We start from the raw sequence: 20,280 nt of genomic DNA, 5'->3' as shown, positions 1-20,280 counted from the left end.
AAACACTTCCGCTTTCGGTCTACGAGGGTACGTGGACACACTCTCCCCCTCTCGTTGCTATGCATCTCCTAGATAGATCTTGCATGAGCGTAGGAAAATTTTGAAATTGCATGTTGCGTTCCCCAACAAAATAGACCATTGATTCAGCTGCATCTACTACTATTACTCCACCTCAAGTATGCTATCTGATGTCCTGCAAGTGCACATGATTTAGTTGTAGACTTTTCAAAGTAAGAGTATCGAGCCCAGAGGGAGTACATGAATCAATATTTTGCCTCTTGAATGGTTTAAATGTTGTGCCTGCAAGTTGAGAGTGATCCAAAGAGATAGTAATGTGATGGAAATGATGAAGCTAGTGAAAGTAAATTGTGGTAATGAAGTTTAGAGCTAAGGGTTGCGAACAAGCGTTTCGAAACAAAAATGATTAAAGTGTTCCCAGGGAGTCTGGATTCCCCACTAGCATGCATCTAAAGCGGTGCCTAAAGACGGTGCTACGTCAGATTTTGAAGCCACTTTCCATATTTCTATTTGTGGGCAGACTCGATACAGATATGTGCTTACACGCGGCAGCCATGTATCACATACACCACCACCGTCCTTTCCCACTCCAGTTACCAAACAGTGATTAAGGGGAAAAACTCCCGTGGATGCAGCCTACTGTTGGTCTCTGTTTTACCCCATGCTGCAACGGTCCAGGATGAAGGGGGATAGGGCCTGTGACGCACCTACTGCCACAAGCAGCCAGTCCGCCAACAACAAGAAGTATTTTGGAAAAAGAAGTGTATCTACGTAATGTCACCCTTGCAGTTCCCAAAATGCGCCTTTTTTTGAAAGGAACACAAAATGCATTCCATTAACTTACACGAACTGGACATACGCCAGCAACAAGGTTTTTTACATGGGACGGAAGCGGGTCAAACCATACTTGATAGTTTCCCCTTTCCAGACTCACACCAAACGCAGCAAGGCAGTGCATTGATATATTACAGACCTTAGGACAAACCTCTATTTTACAGCACTGGAACGAGTACTGAATAACAGATTTCAAGTCCTTAAATAAGACACCTAGTACTGAGTTGGCATATGCCTCGCTGGTCATTGCTTGCTTCAGAACAGTGGCGTCAGTCTCCAGTATGATCTTTTGACATCCCATTCTTGCTGCTTCCTGGATTGCATGAAACATCGTTGCTGCCTCTGCGTGCAAGTGGTCAACAACACATGTTAGATTTCCCGCTCCTGCCACCAGCGTTTCCCCTAATTCATTTCTTATGGTAAAACCCCATCCACCGGAATGAATTGATTATCTGAATGCCCCATCTGAGTTTATTTTCAGGAAATCCTTGGGAGGAGGGGACCATACCTGTATCTTATTTGCCCTTCTCTTCTCTCCTTTTGAAGTGCTCCCAGTATTCTGTAAAAAGTACTCCCTCCGTCCGGAAATACTTGTCATCAAAATGGATAAAAAGGGATGTATCTAGACGTATTTTAGTTCTAGATACATCCTTTTTTGTTCATTTTGATGACAAGTATTTTCGGACGGAGGGAGTAATTGATAAGAGAATAAAATTTCATTTAGGATCCTAATTTTTTGTTCTTGGTTGGCCTTATTTCTTTCTAGCCACCAAGTCCGTAGTAACGCACATACCTTTGTACATGTTTCTTCATTCAGTTGGAGGATTTGTATCATTATCCATTTAGCATTAGGGCAATTCACGAAAAGTAGCCGTGTATCTTCCAACCCTGCAGCCCTTCAAAGAGCCTTCACCAATTTGCATTTCGAAAAACAGTGCCCGCCGTCTTCATCTAGACCGTAACACACTGGGCACCTCGTGTCAAGCTCAATTCCCTTTCTCTTTAGTTCCGTTCTGAGCGGAAGGCTATTATTTGTAAAACGCCAACGTTGACCCAAAGCCACAAACCACGGTGAAAACGCTCGACACCCCCACGTGGAGAGGCCGGCCAACGTATAGAGAGAGCGCGCGCGGCGCGACCGAGCAAGCTCCGCCGCTCGTTGCTTCAAAGTCCAAACCGGCACACCGACCGAGAGAGCCACCGCCCGTCGCCATCCCCCCAGGTCTACCATATCCAGATCGGCGCACGTCACGCGGTCCCGCTCCCCTCTCCCCATCCTCGATCCACAACGGCGAGGAGTCAAGCTGAATGACGCGGGCATCGTCGGCGCGGGAGATAAACATAACCGCGAAACATGGCGGCCTCCCTCTGTCGCAGTTAGTTTGGCTTGTACGTCGTGCACCCTTCCCCCTTATCTCCTTCCCCGACTGACCTGACCGGGACGCCGCATTTGTCCCATCTACGGCACGGCACGGAGAAGAAGAAGCCCAGCTCGACTCCTCCTCCGTCTGCCCATTCCCAGATCCCAGCGCGCCATGCCCGCGCCTGCAGGTGCGTGCAGCCAAGCCCCACCGCACGCCTTCTATTCCGCGTCCCCTAGCTTGGCCCGGCCCTGCTCCGATCCAAGGCCGCGGCGGTGACCCAGTGCCCTCTCCCTCCCGCCACGCCGTCCGCCCGCCCGTCCGCCGCCCATGGACGCCATCACCAACGAGGCGCGCGTGGGGGCGTTCGCGATCGGCCCGTCCACGGCGGCGGGGCGGGCGCTCGCGCTGCGCGTGCTCCTCTGCGGCTCGCTGGCGCGGCTGCGGCACCGCCTCGCCGCCGCGCTGCGCGCCGCGGCGCCCCTGGCTGCGGCCTGGCTGCACCCGCGCCACAACACGCGGGGGATCCTGCTCGCCGTCTGCGCCGTCGCGCTCCTGCTGCGCGGCCGCGGGGGCCGCGCCGGGGTGCGCGCGCGGGTGCAGTCCGCCTACCGCCGCAAGTTCTGGCGGAACATGATGCGCGCCGCGCTCACCTACGAGGAGTGGGCGCACGCCGCGCGGATGCTCGAGCGGGAGACGCCGCGCCGCGCCACCGACGCCGACCTCTACGACGAGGAGCTCGTGCGCAACAAGCTCCGCGAGCTCAGGCACCGCCGCCAGGAGGGCTCGCTCAGGGACATCGTCTTCTGCATGCGCGCCGACCTGCTCAGGAACCTTGGTAACATGTGCAACCCCGAGCTCCACAAGTTGAGGCTGCAGGTACTGCGCTGCCCATCTGCCCAGAATTATCGATGCCACCTGATCCCTGCTTTCGCTTTGATCATAATACTGTTTGTTGCCGGAGTATTAGAATTGTTTCCCCTTTCCCGTAGTCAAAGGACTCGAAATTTGCAGTGTCAGTAATTCCATCTATTATTTGATAAGTTAATAATAAGCCTGTTTGGTTTGTCAGACGATTCGTTCACATTATGTCAATATATGTATATACAGTACATTCTAGTGTCACTGAAATGTTTATTGTTAATGATCTACTAGGTGCCTAAAATCATCAAGGAGTACATTGAGGAGGTATCTACTCAATTGAAAATGGTTTGCAATTCTGATTCGGACGAGCTACCCCTTGAAGAGAAACTGGCATTTATGCATGAGACAAGACATGCCTTTGGTAGATCGGCCTTACTGCTAAGTGGAGGTGCTTCATTTGGCTCTTTTCATGTGGGTGTTGTCAAAACCTTGGTAGAGCATAAGCTTCTACCTAGGATTATTTCAGGATCAAGCGTTGGCGCAATAATGTGTGCTATTGTAGCCACACGGTCATGGCCAGAACTAGAGAGTTTTTTTGAGGAGTGGCATTCCTTGAAATTCTTTGACCAGATGGGTGGGATCTTTCCTGTATTTAAAAGAATTTTGACGCATGGAGCTGTTCATGACATTAGGCACTTGCAGACGCAATTGAGAAATCTTACAAGCAACTTGACATTTCAAGAGGCATATGACATGACTGGCCGGGTTCTCGTTGTTACTGTGTGTTCTCCAAGAAAACATGAGCCACCTCGATGCCTGAACTATTTGACATCACCTCATGTTCTCATCTGGAGTGCAGTAACTGCTTCCTGTGCTTTTCCTGGACTTTTTGAGGCCCAGGAGTTGATGGCCAAAGATAGATTCGGAGAAACAGTTCCTTTTCATGCTCCATTTTTGTTGGGTGTGGAGGAACGAGCTGACGCGGCTACACGGCGCTGGAGAGATGGGAGCTTAGAAAGTGATTTGCCCATGAAGCAATTGAAGGAATTATTCAACGTAAATCACTTCATAGTAAGCCAAGCCAATCCTCACATTGCTCCATTACTGAGACTAAAGGAGATCATCAGGGCTTACGGAGGCAGCTTTGCTGCAAAGGTACGTGAAATGCTTTCTCCATAGTCCTCATTTCTATTATTTGCTTAGTCTGTCGGATTTCAGAGCAATTTCGATGTGACCATGCTTCCCATTAATGCGAACATAAGGATGTTTCCTTTGCTTATATATCTTTCTGATAATACCTTTCATTGTCAATAATGTGTGTCATTTGATGGCTTAGTAGCATCGCAAAGCATAGCACTATGCTCACCAAGGCATATTTGACCATAAATATTAGCTCAACTGTATGGCCAAGTAATTCATTTTGCCAAAGTATCCACTGGAATGATGTGGTGAGTAAACAGTATTGACGTGGTAAAGTAATTTTTCAGTTGTCTAATATGATCTTCTGATCTTTTTTGTATGTAGCTTGCTGAACTTGCTGAGATGGAAGTTAAGCATAGGTTCAATCAAGTTCTGGAACTTGGATTTCCATTAGGAGGAATAGCTAAGTTGTTTGCTCAACATTGGGAAGGTGATGTGACAATTGTTATGCCAGCCACACTTGCTCAGGTTTTGAATATTTCTTAATCCATTCTTTCGTGTGCATGTCAAATATTCACCACATTAATCAGCAGTCTTACTAATGTTCTTTTTCTCTCTGTATCATCAGTATTCGAAGATCATACAGAATCCTTCGTATTCTGAGCTTCAGAAAGCGGCAAGTCAGGGTAGGCGATGCACTTGGGAAAAGCTCTCTGCCATCAGGGCAAACTGCGCTATTGAGCTTGCATTAGATGAATGTGTGGCCCTCCTGAACCACATGCGTAGGCTGAAGAGAAGTGCAGAAAGAGCAGCCGCTTCACAAGGATATGGTGCTACAATTAGACTCTGTCCATCTAGAAGGATTCCATCATGGAATCTCATAGCAAGAGAAAACTCAACTGGTTCTCTCGATGAGGAAATGCTCGCATCTCCCACTGTTACGAGCCATCAAGCAGTTGGAGGGACTGCTGGGCCATCTAACAGAAATCACCATCTCCAACATAGCATACATGATAGCAGTGACAGTGAATCTGAGAGTATAGACTTGAACTCATGGACGAGAAGTGGTGGCCCTCTCATGAGAACAGCCTCAGCTAATAAATTCATCAGCTTTGTTCAGAACCTTGAGATTGACACAGAATTCAGAACAATTTCACCAAGGGGAAGTGAAGGTGATATTGTGACACCGAATAGTAACTTATTTGCTGGTCACCTAATTGGTAGAGAGCCAGTTGATAACCATCCAGGGCCTGTTACTCCTGGTAGGACCTCAGGCAATTCAGGTTGCGATCCTCATGATACTCCTGTTCCTAGGTCTCCATTTGGTCTTTCCACAAGTATCATGGTCCCTGAAGGTGACTTGCTGCAGCCTGAAAAGATTGAGAATGGTATTTTATTCAATGTTGTGAGAAGGGATACTCTCGTAGTGACTACTAGCGGAGTTGAACCTCATGGATCTTCACAGGAAGCAGATGTGGAAACTGTACCGACCGAGTGCCTTTATGGTGCTTCGGATGAAGACGACGACAACGTGGAACTGAATGCCGATCCCGAAGCACTATCTGACCCTGGAGATCAGAGATCCTCAGTTGCAGGAAACCTAGATCCGTCCACTTCCATGGATTGTCAAGCTGACGAAACAAGTACTACTCGATCAGAAGCTCCGTCTCTCTTTGATATCTGTGTGGAGATTCCTCCACCAACCATGATCAGAGAAAATAGTCGGCCCGACGAGCCTTCTTCAGACATAAGACTGGAGACTGTAAAGACAGATTGCCCTGATGAGAATTCAGCTGCTGGGAATGATGAAGTTGACTCAGTTCCTGCCAATAAAGAATCTTCCTATTGTTCTCAGACAGCTGAAAATGGACAGCAGCATCAAGTGGATATGGGATCTGTGAACTCCTGCAGTGTTTCAGTTTCAGAAGATGATAAACATGTCAGCCTCGTTTCGAACGAGAAACCAGTTACTACTTCCAGTGGCGGAGCGGAGAGTATGACATCTGGAAGAAATGAAGCTGACTAGCATAGAACGTGCCTGTTGACTGACCTAATGTTTTTCTGTATTGGGACTTGGTAATTTGAACAATTCAGCTTGATCTGGTCCATGCTATGTCGGCAATTTAAACTCGTGTCATGATCAAACTGAATTGCGTCTATACCTAGGTGTTGTATTTCGGTTGTAGGCCAGTCAACCCCCTAATAAAGCACTAAGAATGAATCTAGAGTTCCGAACTGGCATATATATATATATATGCCTGAGTCCCTCTGTTTCTGAAATTGATGAAAATTCATTCTCTTTTGACTGAAACTGCTCAGGCCACGGCTCTGTCCGAACTATGGCGCTCCCTAGTACTACGAGATTATTTGATTTGAACGCTTCTACTCCCTATGTCTCCTCAGTTTGTGTATCCTTCCTAAGTCGTCCTTTTACCCATTTGAGTTTTGAGCTTGTATTGTTGCAGTTGCCGATTGTTAAACTACGCTGTGTTGAACCTTAGTTGTAATCAGCGAATGAGAAATAGCAAAAATAAACAGTAAAATGTTGTATTCTATTATTTCAGTAAAAGTATATGATAAAAAAGGGATAATAAAGAGTGAGGAAAAAGAACGTTTTGATTCGTTGAGACAAATCTTGTACTCATATAGCTTGTAATCATAGGTGTTTTTTTAGCATGTACTACATGGCATCAGTTTTATGGCATGTAAATTATACAATGTTGATAAAATAACTATTGCTCCAAGTCTTATCTTAATAGAGGGTTTACCTATTTTATTGTTGGTTTTCTAGAGAAAGATATCACCTAATGCACATGATAAGTGCGGCTAGCTTGTTTGCTTCTTTTTTAGGCAAATATATCCTCACTCCATTCCACAATGCAGTGCACATTTAGTTCTCTGAAAGTTAAAACATGTCTATGTTTGTCAAGTTTAATAAAATCTATAAACGTTCACTATCATTAGATGCATCATGAAGTGTACTTTTACAATTTATTTATTTAGTGTTTTAAATGTCGATAGTTTGACTTAAAAAAAAGATATACACTACATTATGGAACCGAGGGAGTTTTAACTAAACAGAGTATAAACATCAAACCGAACAAACTAGAACAAACAAATGGTAAAGAACTAAAGATCCAACATAAACTAACAATTAAATTAACCACCTTTCAAGTCGACATCTCAACATTTCACCATGATTTTTGTGAAACTACGAGAGACCAAACATAAGCTAGATGAAAAAAGGGTTGTATGAGATGTTCAGCTCAATAGGTGATAACCTAACATCATTGAATGTGCTATGCACGGGGATAGACCTCTTGCAATGCAAGTTGTCACCATACTGTCGAAGGAGAAAACCAAAAGCACAAATGAACTCCTGGCCAAAACATACTTACATTGCCATTAAGTTAAAGCATCTACAACCGGGCGCCTCAAACCCGCCTCAAACACTCGGGCGGATGGCCCGGTCAGTGACCGGTCACGAAAAGGCGACCCAGACGAGCTCCTCAAATGGGCCTCAAACGCCGGGACTGACCGACACCTCTCATATCCAGCCCAAATCTGGGGCAGATATGGGGGCGCCCAGTCACGTCCGCCACGTTGGACCCGATAGCCCTACCCTACCACAAATTGCACCAAATCCACCAAACTCCCCCTCCTCCCGCCTCTCTCCAACCTTTCCCGCGTCCGAGCCCTCGACGTCCGACACCCTTGCTCCCCATCCTCATCGCTGATCCCGATCCGCGGCCCTAGATGTCGTCCAGCCCGTCCCCGACCGCCGCGACGGAGGCTGCGTCCGCCTCGTTCGTCGGCGTCCCATTCGGCTTCGTCGTGCAAGCCGGAGAACGTCGCCCGGAGGAACCGACGACGCCAACAACGAGAGAGAGAAGTGGCGGTGTCTCAGGGAGCGGATGCGGACATGGACGAGCAGCTGCCCCCCCCCCCCCCCCCCCCGCCCCGCCGGCGGCCATGCCTGGAACCTCGCACCCCATCCATCCGACCGCTGTCAAGGATTGCGCCATCAGACCAGGTTGGGACAGAGGAGGATCCGACGGCCGGTTGGGTATTCCAGAGAGCTTTCCGCCCACGCAGATGCCGGCGGTGGACATCTGTCACTTGCCGCAGCTCATTGGGCGCGGACAAGCAGGGGCACCGGGGGCGCCCGGGCTGCCCACGACTTGTTCGACGGAATGACAGAACAAGAATCGGTATGTTCTTGTTGCTCCTGTCCGACCAACTTTGCGTCCGGCGAGTGATCCAGCCAGCCAGCGAGGCATCCATCACGCTCGAACATTGATTTTTTTTGGCATGTCCGGATTGTTGAAATATGATTTGTTTTGCTTTGTTTGAAACTATTGAATTGGGACCATTTGTATCACACGATCGACGTGCATGTATTGCATGAATTTGGGGCTCTGCATTTGAGGTGTGTGAATGTGCGTCCATATGAGGGGCCGCCAGGCGTTGTCCGCGGACGCGCCCGTGGCGTATAGGGATCCGGATTTGCTTAGTCCGGTTGTAGATGCTCTTAGGACAAAACATGGGATGGCAGTCCACTGAATTTGGAGTTAGTGATCCGCCAGAAAAACTACCATTGTATATTTATCTCATTTTTTAGCGGACCTTTTTTATCTCAGTTGAAAACTTGAAACGGTCTTTCTGAAAATTTTGACTGCGCGCTTTTTTTTTTTAGACAATTTGACTGCGTGTTGTGTTGCATTGCTGCAAGATTTTTTTTTTTTGAGTAACGCATTGCTGCAAGAGGATCAACTCGTTTGCTATTCGAGCTGGAGGCCCAAAAGTCGCCAGAGCCCAGCCCACGAAGGTATAGCCTCCCCCTCCGCACACCGCACTCCCCACCACCATTTCCTGCTTCTTCGCTAGAACCCTAGCCGCCGCGCCGCCCCAAGAACCGGGAAAGGGAAGCGACGGTCCGGTCTGCCCCTCCTCGTCGTCGAATCCCGCCGCCACCTCGTAAGCCGCTCCTCTCTCCCGATCTCCTCCCTCGCTTTAAGCCCAGAATGGGTGGTTCGTGGCTTCGTGCCCCGCATCATAATGACCTCCGCGCTCTGATCCGACCGTCTCCAGCTTAATCTTCGCCGGCGGGATGGGGAAGGCGAAGCGGGCGTCCATCTTCATCAGGCTCGTGTCGGCCGCCGGCACGGGGTTCTTCTACGTGAAGCGCAAGAACCCTCGGCGGATCACGGAGAAGCTCGAGTTCCGGAAGTACGACCCCCGCGTCAACAAGCACGTCCTCTTCACGGAGGCCAAGATGAAGTGAGCGCGCGCGGTCTTCGCCGGAAGATGGAATAACGCCGTCGAGCCCTGTAACGAACCTGAGAGAGTGAGAGAGAGAGAGAGCGAGAGAGAGACATCTGTTCTTGTTCGTTGTTATTTTTTCCTTGACTGTACTGTCGATGGACTGGGCTGCGGCGCGGTGCAGCTCATCTGTTTCCTTTCTGCCGCTAATCCAAGTCCGTTGCATCCCCATCCATGAAGCTCCTGGTCCGGGTCCCTGTTGCTGCACTGTTGCTATGTTCTCTCCCTCCCTGACATCGTCTAGACAGATTTGACATTTCGCCTGTCTGTGTAACATCTTTCTTGGTCCAACCGAACGTCAGTGACTATTTGGCATTTGTGATCTCTCTCTCTCTCTCTCTCTCTCTCTCTCTCTCTCTCTTCTTGAAAACTAAAAATGGAAATGGAGGTTGCTCACATGATGTGATGTTGTAGCGTACTGATGAATGCGTGCAGCACCTTCATACAAATTTCGTGTGATGGTAGGGCTTTATTCGGAGATTGCAGGAGCTGGTCAGTAAAATTCTCCATGTTAGTAGGATATACTCTAGCATTCAGATAAAATTCTCCATGATTAGATGAATTTTGTAAATACATTGATCAGAGGAACATGGGCGAGTGGACAACAGGACGGTGCAATCTCAGGGGCGCCGCATGTTCTTCTCCACCTAATTCTAGTGGCAGTATACGGCTAAGCAAAGACAGAGACATCACAGCAACAATGCTGAGCACTTAAACCAACGAGAAGGCAAAAACGAAACGAAAATTGGTCATGTGTCAAATCGACACCATCTATCATCAAAGCAGATCCTGCACGGGACTCACCATGCCAAAGAATCCATAAAAGGGCAATGCTTTCACTCACTATGCTTGTTAGTTGTTACTCCATTCATCCTCCTTGATGTCATCAAGAAAGAGGCAAGTCTTTTGATCATTGTGGATGCGGAATATTTGGGTCAAATCATGACAGAAGAGTAATAACCTTGCAATAATTAGGCTTTTGTTGTTAAACTCTTGTCCAACTACTTAATTAATGGATGAGACAAATATTTTGCCTCTGTTTAAAAAAGATGCTTCGAGGTTGTGCCATACTGCAGATTATTGTTGAATGTGCATAACACCTTTTAATGCAAAATTCACATGGTACTAATTCTTGTCTTCTGGAAATTATACGAGTTGGTTAGCAGCAAGATCAGGAACAAGAGAGGGCCTAGCCATCTAGAGGAGAATTTTGAAAGTAAATTCTCAAAAGTTATATGCTATTGTTGTTAGCTCACCCCATAATTCAGCACTAGATTTCACGAATCTGAATCTTTTTATGTTTCTCCAGCCCCCCTTCAGCAAGGGCTCCATGTTAGTAGGTTACTCTAGCATTCAGATACAATTATTTCTAAAAAGTTTAATATCAGTCACTACGTTGTGCGAACTACAATGCTAAAAGTGAGCACCACTGCACCAATATAGGACAAATAAGATGAAAATTGTAAATTCATTGATCAGAGGGAACATGGGCTGAGTGGACAACAGGATGGTGCCGGTTCAGGGGCCACATGTTCTCCTCAACCTAATTCCAGTGGCAGCATACGACCGTGCAAGCTCAGAGGCATCATTCACAGCAACAATGCTCAGCACTCAAATCAACAGACACGGCAAAAACGCAAATAGTTCATGCGTCAACTCGACATCATCTCCCATCAGAGCCGATTCTGTACCGGATCACAGCTTCGAACAAAATCATGGCATCTTGTCATCAGACAGGACAGAACTTACAAGCACCAATTCAAAGTCTTCTGTGCATGCAGTTGGAAGTACTAGTACAATCTAGTAACAACAACAGAGTAGCTTTGCTCCAAAGCCAACATATATTGGTAGAACCCTGAAGAGAGTCGTAACAGGGATGAAATAAGATAGGGTACATTTAGTAACAGTAGCAAAAAGAAAAAAGAAGTGAAATGATGAAGACAAATATACTTTGTTATTTGATATTCTGGGGGTATTTGTACGGCGATTATGAAAAAGCCACACTAAAAAGAATATATGGGTGAAGTCCTAAGCTATACGAATCGACTAAGGTGGACGTTTGTAAGGAGCCTTGTTAGTTTACTGAGGGTTTCTCGAGCCGAGACCGTGTCGGGGTGGTGCTCGCCGCAGATGGAAGTGCGGATGAATATGGCCTTCCGTATCAGGTCATCCCCGATGCCATACTGTCCGCCTCGGAGCATCAGCTTCGCCCGTGTTTCTAGTACAGAAGCTTTCAGAAGAGCCAGCTCCTGCCAAAGATAGGTATACTGGGCTTCTGACTGAACTGGCCTAAAGCAGGAGATTGATGTTTCCCTCCATTTGCCAGCATGGGAAAGCATGGATTCAGCTGCACGCTCCAATGCGTCAGTGCACAGGCGCAGCAGCTCCAGGGCAGCATTGCATCGGGAATATGTGATGAATGTGTTTATCGCAAGTGGCACGACAATCTGCTTCACGAAGAACATCAACTCAGATGGCCTCAGTTCTACCAGAAAAGGATCAGAACCAAATCCAAAAGCCATGAAGCAGGCAGCCCATAGGTGCTCAGAAGAATGTTTAATTGATCCTCGGAGGTACACTGATTGGACTGCAGCTTGAGCCGTTCTTGTGCCTCCTCGCTTGCGAGCATATAGCCTGATCATATCATGGAACTGGATATACTCAGACTTTGCGGTGCACCTGGCAATTCCAAACCTCATCAACATTGCAGCTGCTTCTGCTTCAGATCTCTGCATCCTAGAAGTTGCAAGGCCACAAGTTAGTGCTCGCCACCACTTCCTCCACCTTGGACCCCTCCGATGCTTCTTTGGGATTTTATGTGCAGCCAGAGCCAACATATGAATTGGAACTGCAGATGGTGCAAACCAACCACTCACTTGAACCATACGAATTGCCAGACTCCTGGGGCCATCTGCGTGCTCAAATATAGATAGGCAGACATCCAGGAGTCTAACAAGGATTTCATGATTTTTCAAGCTGATTACTTCTCTGTCATTCCAAGAAAAATCTCTTATGGGCGATGGCCGATTCAACGTGTCAAGAAGCCTGCTTGGAGTAATTGGAAGCTCCGAGAGTATAGCTCCAACAATACCTAGGCCAAGAGTGAGCCTCCCAAGCTTTTCTTCAATGACCTTGAGCGCATCAATTTCCATTAGCGGGTATTCCTTGACAGCCCCCTTCATCAAAGTCATTGCCTCAGCACCAGATAAATAAGAAAGCTTCATTGGCTCCAAGTTCATCACCCGTGGAAGGCGTGTTGTTATGATGAAGTGAGTCTCTCCACCAAATTGTGGGAGAAGGTCCATTATGACTCTCTTATCCCACCAGTCCTTCTCACTCTCCAGATTATCAATGATAACTAAATACGGTATGTCCCGCATCAGTTCTTGTCTTATCTTGGCAATGGCTTCCTCTTCCTGTTCCTCAAAGCATCGGTCACTTCCTTTCTCATGCAAGCGAGTATCAACACTTAAATCTACTTCCAAATGAGTCCGCAAAGACAAATAATTATGTCGAATGTATCTGCTCTCCCCTCTGACCCACAAAATCATCTTATATCTCTGGGAGAACCTGTATGCGTACTCCAAAGCCAAGTCTGTCTTGCCCATTCCAGATTCCCCTGATATGCAAGCAATGCCCTTTCCATAGAGTATCTTCCTAGTTTTTTTCTTCCTTCCATATCTCCCACCATTCTTCACTCTCGGCTGTCGGCCATGCTGCAGTGGAGTGCCCAGTCTCTGCATCTCAATGCCTTCCTCAGTCTCCTTCCACAAAACTGGTTCCTTTCCCTTGATGGTATCTGCATTTAGTTGCTCATAATTGTTAGCAGACCAGCCACTCACAGGGCCTTTTCTTCTGTGTTTTGTCTTGAGCTCAAAATACTTCTTTTCCCCTTCCCCACTGACATCACCAAACAAAATGAGCTCCAACTCCGAGAGCTCCTTTTTCCTCCCGACGAAATCACCATTGCGAGGGAAAGGAAATTCATCTTTCTCCACCCTCAATCTCCACCTATTCACCCGATCAACCACACTTCTCCTACCTAATTTCGTGGCCAAAAGGATAACTGCTTGCAGTATGGAGGCTCTCCAATTGGTATCATTCGCTTCTAACTGCACATCTACCACCCGAGAAAGAGCATCAACTGATTCCCTCCATTCATTCTCCATTCCACCATATAACATCCACAGCTCACCGCCATGTTTTTCCCACAGTTCTCCTCTCTTCTCTATGATATCTCTGGCAAGGCAATCAGCAGCACTCAAGTCAAAGAATATAGGGATCAGATTTTTCTTGCCAAAGAAGTTCCTGAGCTCCTCAATGGTATAAGGATTGCCAAATGACTTCTTTGTAAGGATGACAATTCCATATGTGGAAGCATTCATTACCCTCTCAACAGCATCATGGCTGTGTGAATTCCGACACCTGGCCCGATCAGAAGCAAAGCAACTGATTCCATGAATCTCAAGTTCTGCACGAAGCCAATTTGTGAACCTCAGCAGTGAAGCCTTGCGGCCATGAAACCCTATGTACACATCATAGGTCCGAAGCCTACTGACAGAAGCTGCTGATGGCGTAGGTTGAGAGGACGAAGATTTCCGATATACTCCCACCTGTCTCTTCTGTTTCTCCTTTCGAGTTGAACGATCACAATTGCTAGTCGGAGTCGCTGATGAACTACCTTGGTATGGGCCATTGAAGGTGGAAATGAAGCTGGGATTGTTATAGACAATTGCTGGAGTTCCAAAATTACTTGAAGTGCAAAGGCTGGGAGGAGGAGAAGCATCGTCTAGCAATAACCTTATGCTGGCTGATGGTAACTGCCGCTGCTGCACCAGAGTGTCACTGGAAAGAATATCACCGATTTTCAGTGCGATACCAGTCGGGGAGTTATTGTGCTGGACATGAGCATGCTCCGGGCGACGAGCAGACAGTGACCGTGGTGTGAAGAAAGGTGACTGGTTGGCAGAAACAAATGTGGAGGAAGAGGATGACAGGTTCCTTGATGGTGCTGAGACCAAAGCCCCGACATCAGAGCTTTCCTCTTGAAGCTCCATACACCCATTTTCAGTACTATCCAGCTCTCAAGATGGCCTGTAATTCAACTGATCGACGGTATCTGCAGAAGATAGAAAAAAGTCCATCATGATTTGAAATTGTTCAATCAGTTCGTAGCCGGCACTACATATACATTGGAAATACACGCTTGGGAATAATAATTTCTTCATCAGAATGACGTATGAGTAATTCAACAGCAGCAGCGAAGAAACAACCAAGCCAGCAAACAGCAGTAAAGCATACACATTCTACTCGTTGAAATAAAATGATGAAACTTGGAGAGAAGGGACAAAACGAAACTGTAGCAAAGGTGCATTCTATTGGTCATTCGGATAGAGTAACCCATCATGGCTCAATAATGGCTCAGCGAGTACTACGGCCAGGACGAGAGAGAAAAACTTTCTCTAATTGCTTGATGATAAGTACTCTGATTTTGTTTATTATTAGAGGCCGGCAGGAAAAGGGAAAACAAGGTTGAGATGAGCTGTGCGCTTTACTACAGTAATCAATTTGGCAGTAGGAGAAGAAGAAATAACTGTCATTGGTGACATAACATGCGAGAATTGGGGTTGCCCATGCTTGATGATGCACAGCGTACCAGGTACAACCTGGGCCAGCAGCCGAGATGGGAAAAGAAACCAACCGTGTACGGCTCAGCGAGGGGAGAAAAATGGCAACTCTTTCCATTTCTTTCGTCGCAACCTTTAATGGTAGTAGGAGTAGCAGCAGCGCGCGCGGGGAGAAGCGGATCTAATGGCGCCCGCACCCACCGAGGCTCCAGATCTGCCGGCGGCTCTCGCAGTCGCAGCCGGGTCCCAACGAATCAGCGGAGAAAAAGGCAGGCTCTGAACAGAAACCGAACAAGATCACGCGTGCCATGCCGACGGCTCTCACTCAGATCTGGCAAAGCAGAAAGCCGGAAGAGAAGCCTCGAGAGCACGCCTCCGTTCAGTAGACCACAGGCCAAGCAAGAGGGACGCCTCCACAACCCAGCAAGAGAAACAATCGTCCGCTCTACGGATTGCTAGCTAGCGCACCGGTGGAAACAACAACAGCAACAGAGGAAGGAACTCAAATTTGAAGTACCTGCAGCTTACATTTCTTCTCCCTGGAGACAGCCCCGGCGCGCGCGCGGTTCCTGCTCCCGCGCCGGATCCAGCTCCGCTCAGCTTGCTAGCTGCGGCGCCGGCGGCGAGGATCCACCGGAACCGGCTTTCGTTGCTGTCTGCTAGCTCCGGAAGCAGCAGCAGCAGCGGTGAGTCCAAGGCCAGTGTGAATGTGTGCGCGTGATTCGTCGGGGCGAGGCAGTGTCAGTGTGAGGTGTCGCGGCGGGCCATTTTTATATGGCAGAGTGAAGGGAGGGAGGAAGCAGCGGCGACGGCGGGGAGGGAAGGGGAGGAGGCAAAAGCTGAGCGAGCCGCGAGCGTACTGTATAGAGAGAGGGAGGGAGGATGAGGTTAGTGGTGGTATAATTGGAGGGTTAGGCTGGGATTAATTAAGGCTGGTGGTCCCGAGGTTAGCGACACGTTGGTTGGGTAGGAGAAGGAGGAGACAGACACGAGCGCGCCTGCTATGACCCGACAGCGAGAGCCGGTTCGAGCCCGAGTTAGGTGTGAAAAAAGGAAATGATGGACGCGTAGTGGGGGATCTTCGGGAGCCACCACAATCTGATCCGTAATCCTCAAAAAGGAAAAGAGAAATCTGATCCGGGCTGAAGTTTCGACACAAATGAATAACATCCTCTGCTCAGAGTACACAGAAGAAGGAGAAGTTAAAAATGCTTTAGCAAGCATTGGGGACCTGAAAGCACCAGGACCTGATGGCATATGCCGGCGGTGTTTTTTAAAAGATTTTGGAATACTGTTGGTAATCAGGTTACAAATGAAGCACTCAAAGTACTCGATGGAGGAGAAATGCCAGATGGCTGGAACAACACAATGATAGTACTCATCCCGAAAACTACAACACCGGAAGAGTTGAAGGATCTGCGACCAATAAACCTATGCAATGTGGTTTACAAACTAATTCCCAAGGTGATTACAAATAGGCTTAAATTAATCCTTCCTGATATTATCTCGACAAATCAAAGTGCCTTCGTCCCAGGACGAACGATATTTGACAATATTCTTCTAGCCTATGAGCTGACACATTTCATTTTTTTTAAGCCAAGACTATAGAACAATTGTTCTACGGTATATTTTCATTAATTAAATATGTACACATACAAAAGCCTAAGAAGGCAAAATAAAGGTTTAACCAATGCCTGTATTATGGAACATCATAAAAACTTAAAGGTTATTCTGAATCCAGGTGTGAATCTTGGCTGCCTTATCTGCTTTAGCTCTTAGCTCTAGTTCTGTCATGCCTTCCTTTAAATAGAATTTCCAGGTATCAATCGTTGGTGTAGCTCATCTGAAGATCTTGTCATTTCTGCTCATCCAAAGACTCCAGCATCCCATCACAATCAAGTCCATAGCAAAATCTGGGGGAAGTGTTGCCATGCCTAGGTGAATCTCATCATATGTGGACATCCCTCATGCTTGTTGGGAACAATGGAGTGCCAACACATGAGAGCAAATGGGCAGTCCCAGAATAGATGTACACTTGTCTCATCGGTGTGTTCATAGCATAGGGCACAATATAGTCTTCTAGGTAGATACTTTTTCTTTGGAGCAAATTCCTGGTGCTGACCTTGTCATGTAAAAGAAGCCAGAAGAAGATCTTATGTCTTAGTCGGCAAGATGTTTTCCACAGTAGCTTGAATGTGTTATGAGCTGACTGCTTCCCTTGAATGGATTTGTACATCTTAATGGAGGAGCATGTAGGTGCTGACCATGTGTAGTACCAGTTGTCCTTTCCTTTTGATACCTCTCTGTTGCTGAGCAGCTCTTGCAGATCATTAAATTGAACAAATGCTTCTTGAGACATTGGTCTGTGGAATAAATGGCTAATATCAGTAGTCTCTAGAACATCCTGCAATGAAATATTCTGCTTGATAGCATAGGAGTTCAGTTCTGGGTATTTCAGCTGTAGAGGAAGGTCTTGCCACTTGTCAGTCCAAAACAACACTGTGTTTCCTAGGCCTAGTTTGCATACTGCATGATGCTTAAATGTATCAAGATGTTTAAGCACTGCCCTCCACCAGAAGGACCCAATCTTGTTGTCACCTGGCAGTTTGTCCTGATAATGAGTTTCCCAGATTATGTTAACCTAGGGGATATCGGCTCTGTTGAAAAATTTATGTAGGAATTTAATGAGCAGAGCTTGATTGTGGATTTTTAAGTCTAAAACTCCCAGACCTCCTTGTTCCTTGGCCTTACATACTACATCCCATGATATATGCACCATTCCTCTTTCCTGAGTACCAAATTTTCTCAGAAGCAATCCACGAGGTAAGCGTTGATTTGTTTAATCACTGTCTTTGGAATCTCCAAGGTGCACATGACAAAAGTGGGTAAGTTGGTGAACACTGACTTCAACAGAGTTAATTTGTCCCCAGTAGATAGCATTGTGGAGCAGCTCAACAGCCTATTTTCAATTCTTTTCAGCATAGGGATGAAGTCCTCAATTCTTGGTTTGTTCAAGCGAAGTGGAAGTCCAAGGTAAGTATGTGGCAGAGAGCCAATCTTGCATCCAATGAGAGTGGAAAGTTCAGCCATTTTATGTGCTGGTGTGTTGATAGAGATCATGATGGGCTTAGAGTAATTGACTTTTAGTCCAGTGTACTCAGCATAGTGCAAGAGGAGATTCTTTATGTGCATCAGTTGTGTAGCATCTGCCTTGGCCACTAATATTGTATCATCAGCATATTGAATAATGGGATAGTCAGGACATGAAGCATGAATGAGCGGTGATTCAATCAGGGAATTGTGGTATGCTTCATTTAGTATATATTGGAGAAGATCTAATCACAGATATCAAGGGTGAAACAGGATCACCCTGCCTGACTCCTTTTTTGCAGAGAAACTGTTTCCCTGGCACCCCATTAAGCAGAATAGAAGAGAAGCCAGTACCATAGATCATTCTAATCCATTATATCCATTTATTTCTAAATCCTTTAGCTTGCAAGATCTCAATGATAGTCTCATGATTAAGCATGTCAAATGCTTTCTCAAAGTCTAATTTCAATAGGACCATTTCTCTTTTGCTTTGATGACATTGGTGGATATACTCATAAGACTGGGCCAAGCAATCCTGAATACATCTGTTATTGAGGAACCCATATTGGTTTTTGTGCACCATGTTCAGGATGTATTTCTGCAGCCTATTTGCAAGCAATTTTGTAATAATCTTGAGTGTACAGTTCAACAGAGAGATGGGCCTGAATTCAGATGGTGAGGCTGCAGAGTCTTTCTTTGGGATGAGTGTGATAAAGGAGTAGTTAATACTCTGAATATTCACTTGCCCTGAATGAAAATCTTCTATAAGTTTAGAAGTCAGGAGCAATGATGTCCCAACAACTCTTGAGGAATGTTGCATTGAAGCCATCTGGTCCTGGTGATTTATCTGCAGGCATATTCTTAATAACATTATCAATCTCCTCCTTGGTGAATGGCACTTCAAGTTCTGTGAGATCTTCCATTGGCTGGAGCAGTTGATGCAAATTCAGAAGGTTTGAGGTGGGGGCAGCCGTGCCCATTCTTTCTTTAAATGCTCTGAATAAGATTGCAGCTTTAGCCTTGTGACCATGATGTTCATGTCCTTGTTCATCTTTAATCATGGAGATGGAGTTGTTTCTGAACTTAATAGTTGCTTTGGCCTAAAAATACTTAGTATTAGCTTCACCCACTTTGATTTTTCTAATAGTGGATCTTTGCTTCCAGTATTGCCACTGATTGTCCAGGATGATTTCAAGGTGTACTTTGAGGATGTTCCTGGCATTGTGTTCCTCCACATATAAAAGCCTGAACTCCTTAATGATATCATAGCAAAGAATCATGAAGTTGGTATCTGCAATAATCTTCCTCAAGTCAGACAAATTTTTGGCCCAATTTTTTAGTCCTTTTCTCGGTCTCTTGAACTTAGTTGCAATGACCTTGGCACTGTCACTTGCCTCAACCTCTTGTGACCAGATAGAGCTGACAACCTCTTTAAATTGATGATGTTCTAACCAGAAATTCTCAAATCTGAATATGTTGGCTCTAGGGATAGAAGATTCTATCTGAATTTTAATAGGCACATGATCAGAGACAGTTTTAGCTAGTGGGATGGCAAAAGTTGATGGGTATTTGTTGGTCCAATCTTCTGAGGTGAAGCACCAGTCAAGTTTCTCCAAAAGGGGTGCTTCTTGCATGTTGCTTCAGGTAAATTTTCCGCCTTTAAGTGGGATTTCAATGAGAGCCTGTCTGTTGATTGCTGCATTGAAAGAGAGCATATCATTGATGCAACCCCCTTCCCTGCTACGATTGTGAGGGTATCTGATAAAATTAAAGTCTCCCATCAGTAACCAAGGTGTGTCATCTGGTGTAACAAAGTTTTGTAGCCAGTTCAAAAAGATAATCTTGTCATCTGGTTGGCATGGCCCATACACATTGGTTAAAATCCATTGTTCTCCATTATGCTTTGATGTGAAAATAGCTGATAGTGAAAATTCATTGCTGTGATGGATTTGGCCCGAGAAAACTTGTTCATTCCATGCAATTAGGAGACCTCCAGAAGCACCATTAGATGGTAGAAATGCAAA

General features: G+C 46.3%; 4 protein-coding genes across 6 annotated transcripts; 2 read left to right on the top strand and 2 right to left on the bottom strand.

Annotated features, from left to right (window-relative positions):
- The first annotated feature begins 2,180 nt into the window (after window positions 1-2,180).
- LOC109745312 (triacylglycerol lipase SDP1) lies at window positions 2,181-6,528 on the top strand. The gene is made up of 4 exons (XM_020304433.4): window positions 2,181-3,092; window positions 3,369-4,232; window positions 4,602-4,745; window positions 4,846-6,528. Exons 1-4 carry the CDS (start codon window positions 2,544-2,546, stop codon window positions 6,241-6,243), a joined length of 2,955 nt encoding a protein of 984 aa, XP_020160022.1. The 5' UTR covers window positions 2,181-2,543; the 3' UTR covers window positions 6,244-6,528.
- Window positions 6,529-9,038: 2,510 nt separating this feature from the next.
- On the top strand, window positions 9,039-9,861 carry LOC120976807 (uncharacterized). Its single transcript, XM_040404257.1, has 2 exons — window positions 9,039-9,194; window positions 9,309-9,861. Exon 2 carries the CDS (start codon window positions 9,328-9,330, stop codon window positions 9,499-9,501), a length of 174 nt encoding a protein of 57 aa, XP_040260191.1. The 5' UTR covers window positions 9,039-9,194; window positions 9,309-9,327; the 3' UTR covers window positions 9,502-9,861.
- A 1,500-nt stretch (window positions 9,862-11,361) lies between these two features.
- LOC109745318 (uncharacterized) lies at window positions 11,362-16,259 on the bottom strand. Of its 3 annotated transcripts, none has more exons than XM_020304437.4 (2): window positions 15,684-16,259; window positions 11,362-14,658 (listed from the first exon to the last, which is right to left on the bottom strand). In XM_020304437.4, exon 2 carries the CDS (start codon window positions 14,594-14,596, stop codon window positions 11,573-11,575), a length of 3,024 nt encoding a protein of 1,007 aa, XP_020160026.1. In that variant the 5' UTR covers window positions 14,597-14,658; window positions 15,684-16,259; the 3' UTR covers window positions 11,362-11,572. The 3 variants fall into 3 exon arrangements, with proteins under 3 accessions (XP_020160026.1, XP_020160027.1, XP_045090861.1); XM_020304438.3 differs by having other exon boundaries at window positions 15,695-16,034; XM_045234926.2 differs by lacking the exon at window positions 15,684-16,259 and adding an exon at window positions 15,241-15,381.
- Window positions 16,260-19,026: 2,767 nt separating this feature from the next.
- On the bottom strand, window positions 19,027-19,890 carry LOC141042995 (uncharacterized). The gene is made up of 2 exons (XM_073511911.1): window positions 19,459-19,890; window positions 19,027-19,356 (listed from the first exon to the last, which is right to left on the bottom strand). Exons 1-2 carry the CDS (start codon window positions 19,888-19,890, stop codon window positions 19,027-19,029), a joined length of 762 nt encoding a protein of 253 aa, XP_073368012.1.
- Window positions 19,891-20,280: the final 390 nt, after the last annotated feature.

The sequence above is a fragment of the Aegilops tauschii genome, chromosome 3 (genome assembly GCF_002575655.3).
Source record: "Aegilops tauschii subsp. strangulata cultivar AL8/78 chromosome 3, Aet v6.0, whole genome shotgun sequence".
Lineage (NCBI taxonomy): Eukaryota > Viridiplantae > Streptophyta > Magnoliopsida > Poales > Poaceae > Aegilops > Aegilops tauschii.
The sequence above is the reverse complement of the archived record's forward strand: the minus strand, read 5'-3'. Positions and strand labels throughout refer to the sequence as shown.

Excerpts from the sequence above, each read along its gene's own strand:
- LOC109745312 (XM_020304433.4), top strand. The coding sequence starts at position 2,544 with ATGGACGCCATCACCAACGAGGCGCGCGTGGGGGCGTTCGCGATCGGC. Across the intron at positions 3,093-3,368 it reads TCCACAAGTTGAGGCTGCAG|GTGCCTAAAATCATCAAGGA; the intron begins GTACTGCGCTGC and ends ATGATCTACTAG. Across the intron at positions 4,233-4,601 it reads GAGGCAGCTTTGCTGCAAAG|CTTGCTGAACTTGCTGAGAT; the intron begins GTACGTGAAATG and ends TTTTGTATGTAG.
- LOC120976807 (XM_040404257.1), top strand. The coding sequence starts at position 9,328 with ATGGGGAAGGCGAAGCGGGCGTCCATCTTCATCAGGCTCGTGTCGGCC.
- LOC109745318 (XM_020304437.4), bottom strand. The coding sequence starts at position 14,596 with ATGGAGCTTCAAGAGGAAAGCTCTGATGTCGGGGCTTTGGTCTCAGCA.
- LOC141042995 (XM_073511911.1), bottom strand. The coding sequence starts at position 19,890 with ATGCAAGAAGCACCCCTTTTGGAGAAACTTGACTGGTGCTTCACCTCA. Across the intron at positions 19,357-19,458 it reads ATGCCAGGAACATCCTCAAA|GCCAAAGCAACTATTAAGTT; the intron begins GTACACCTTGAA and ends AAGTATTTTTAG.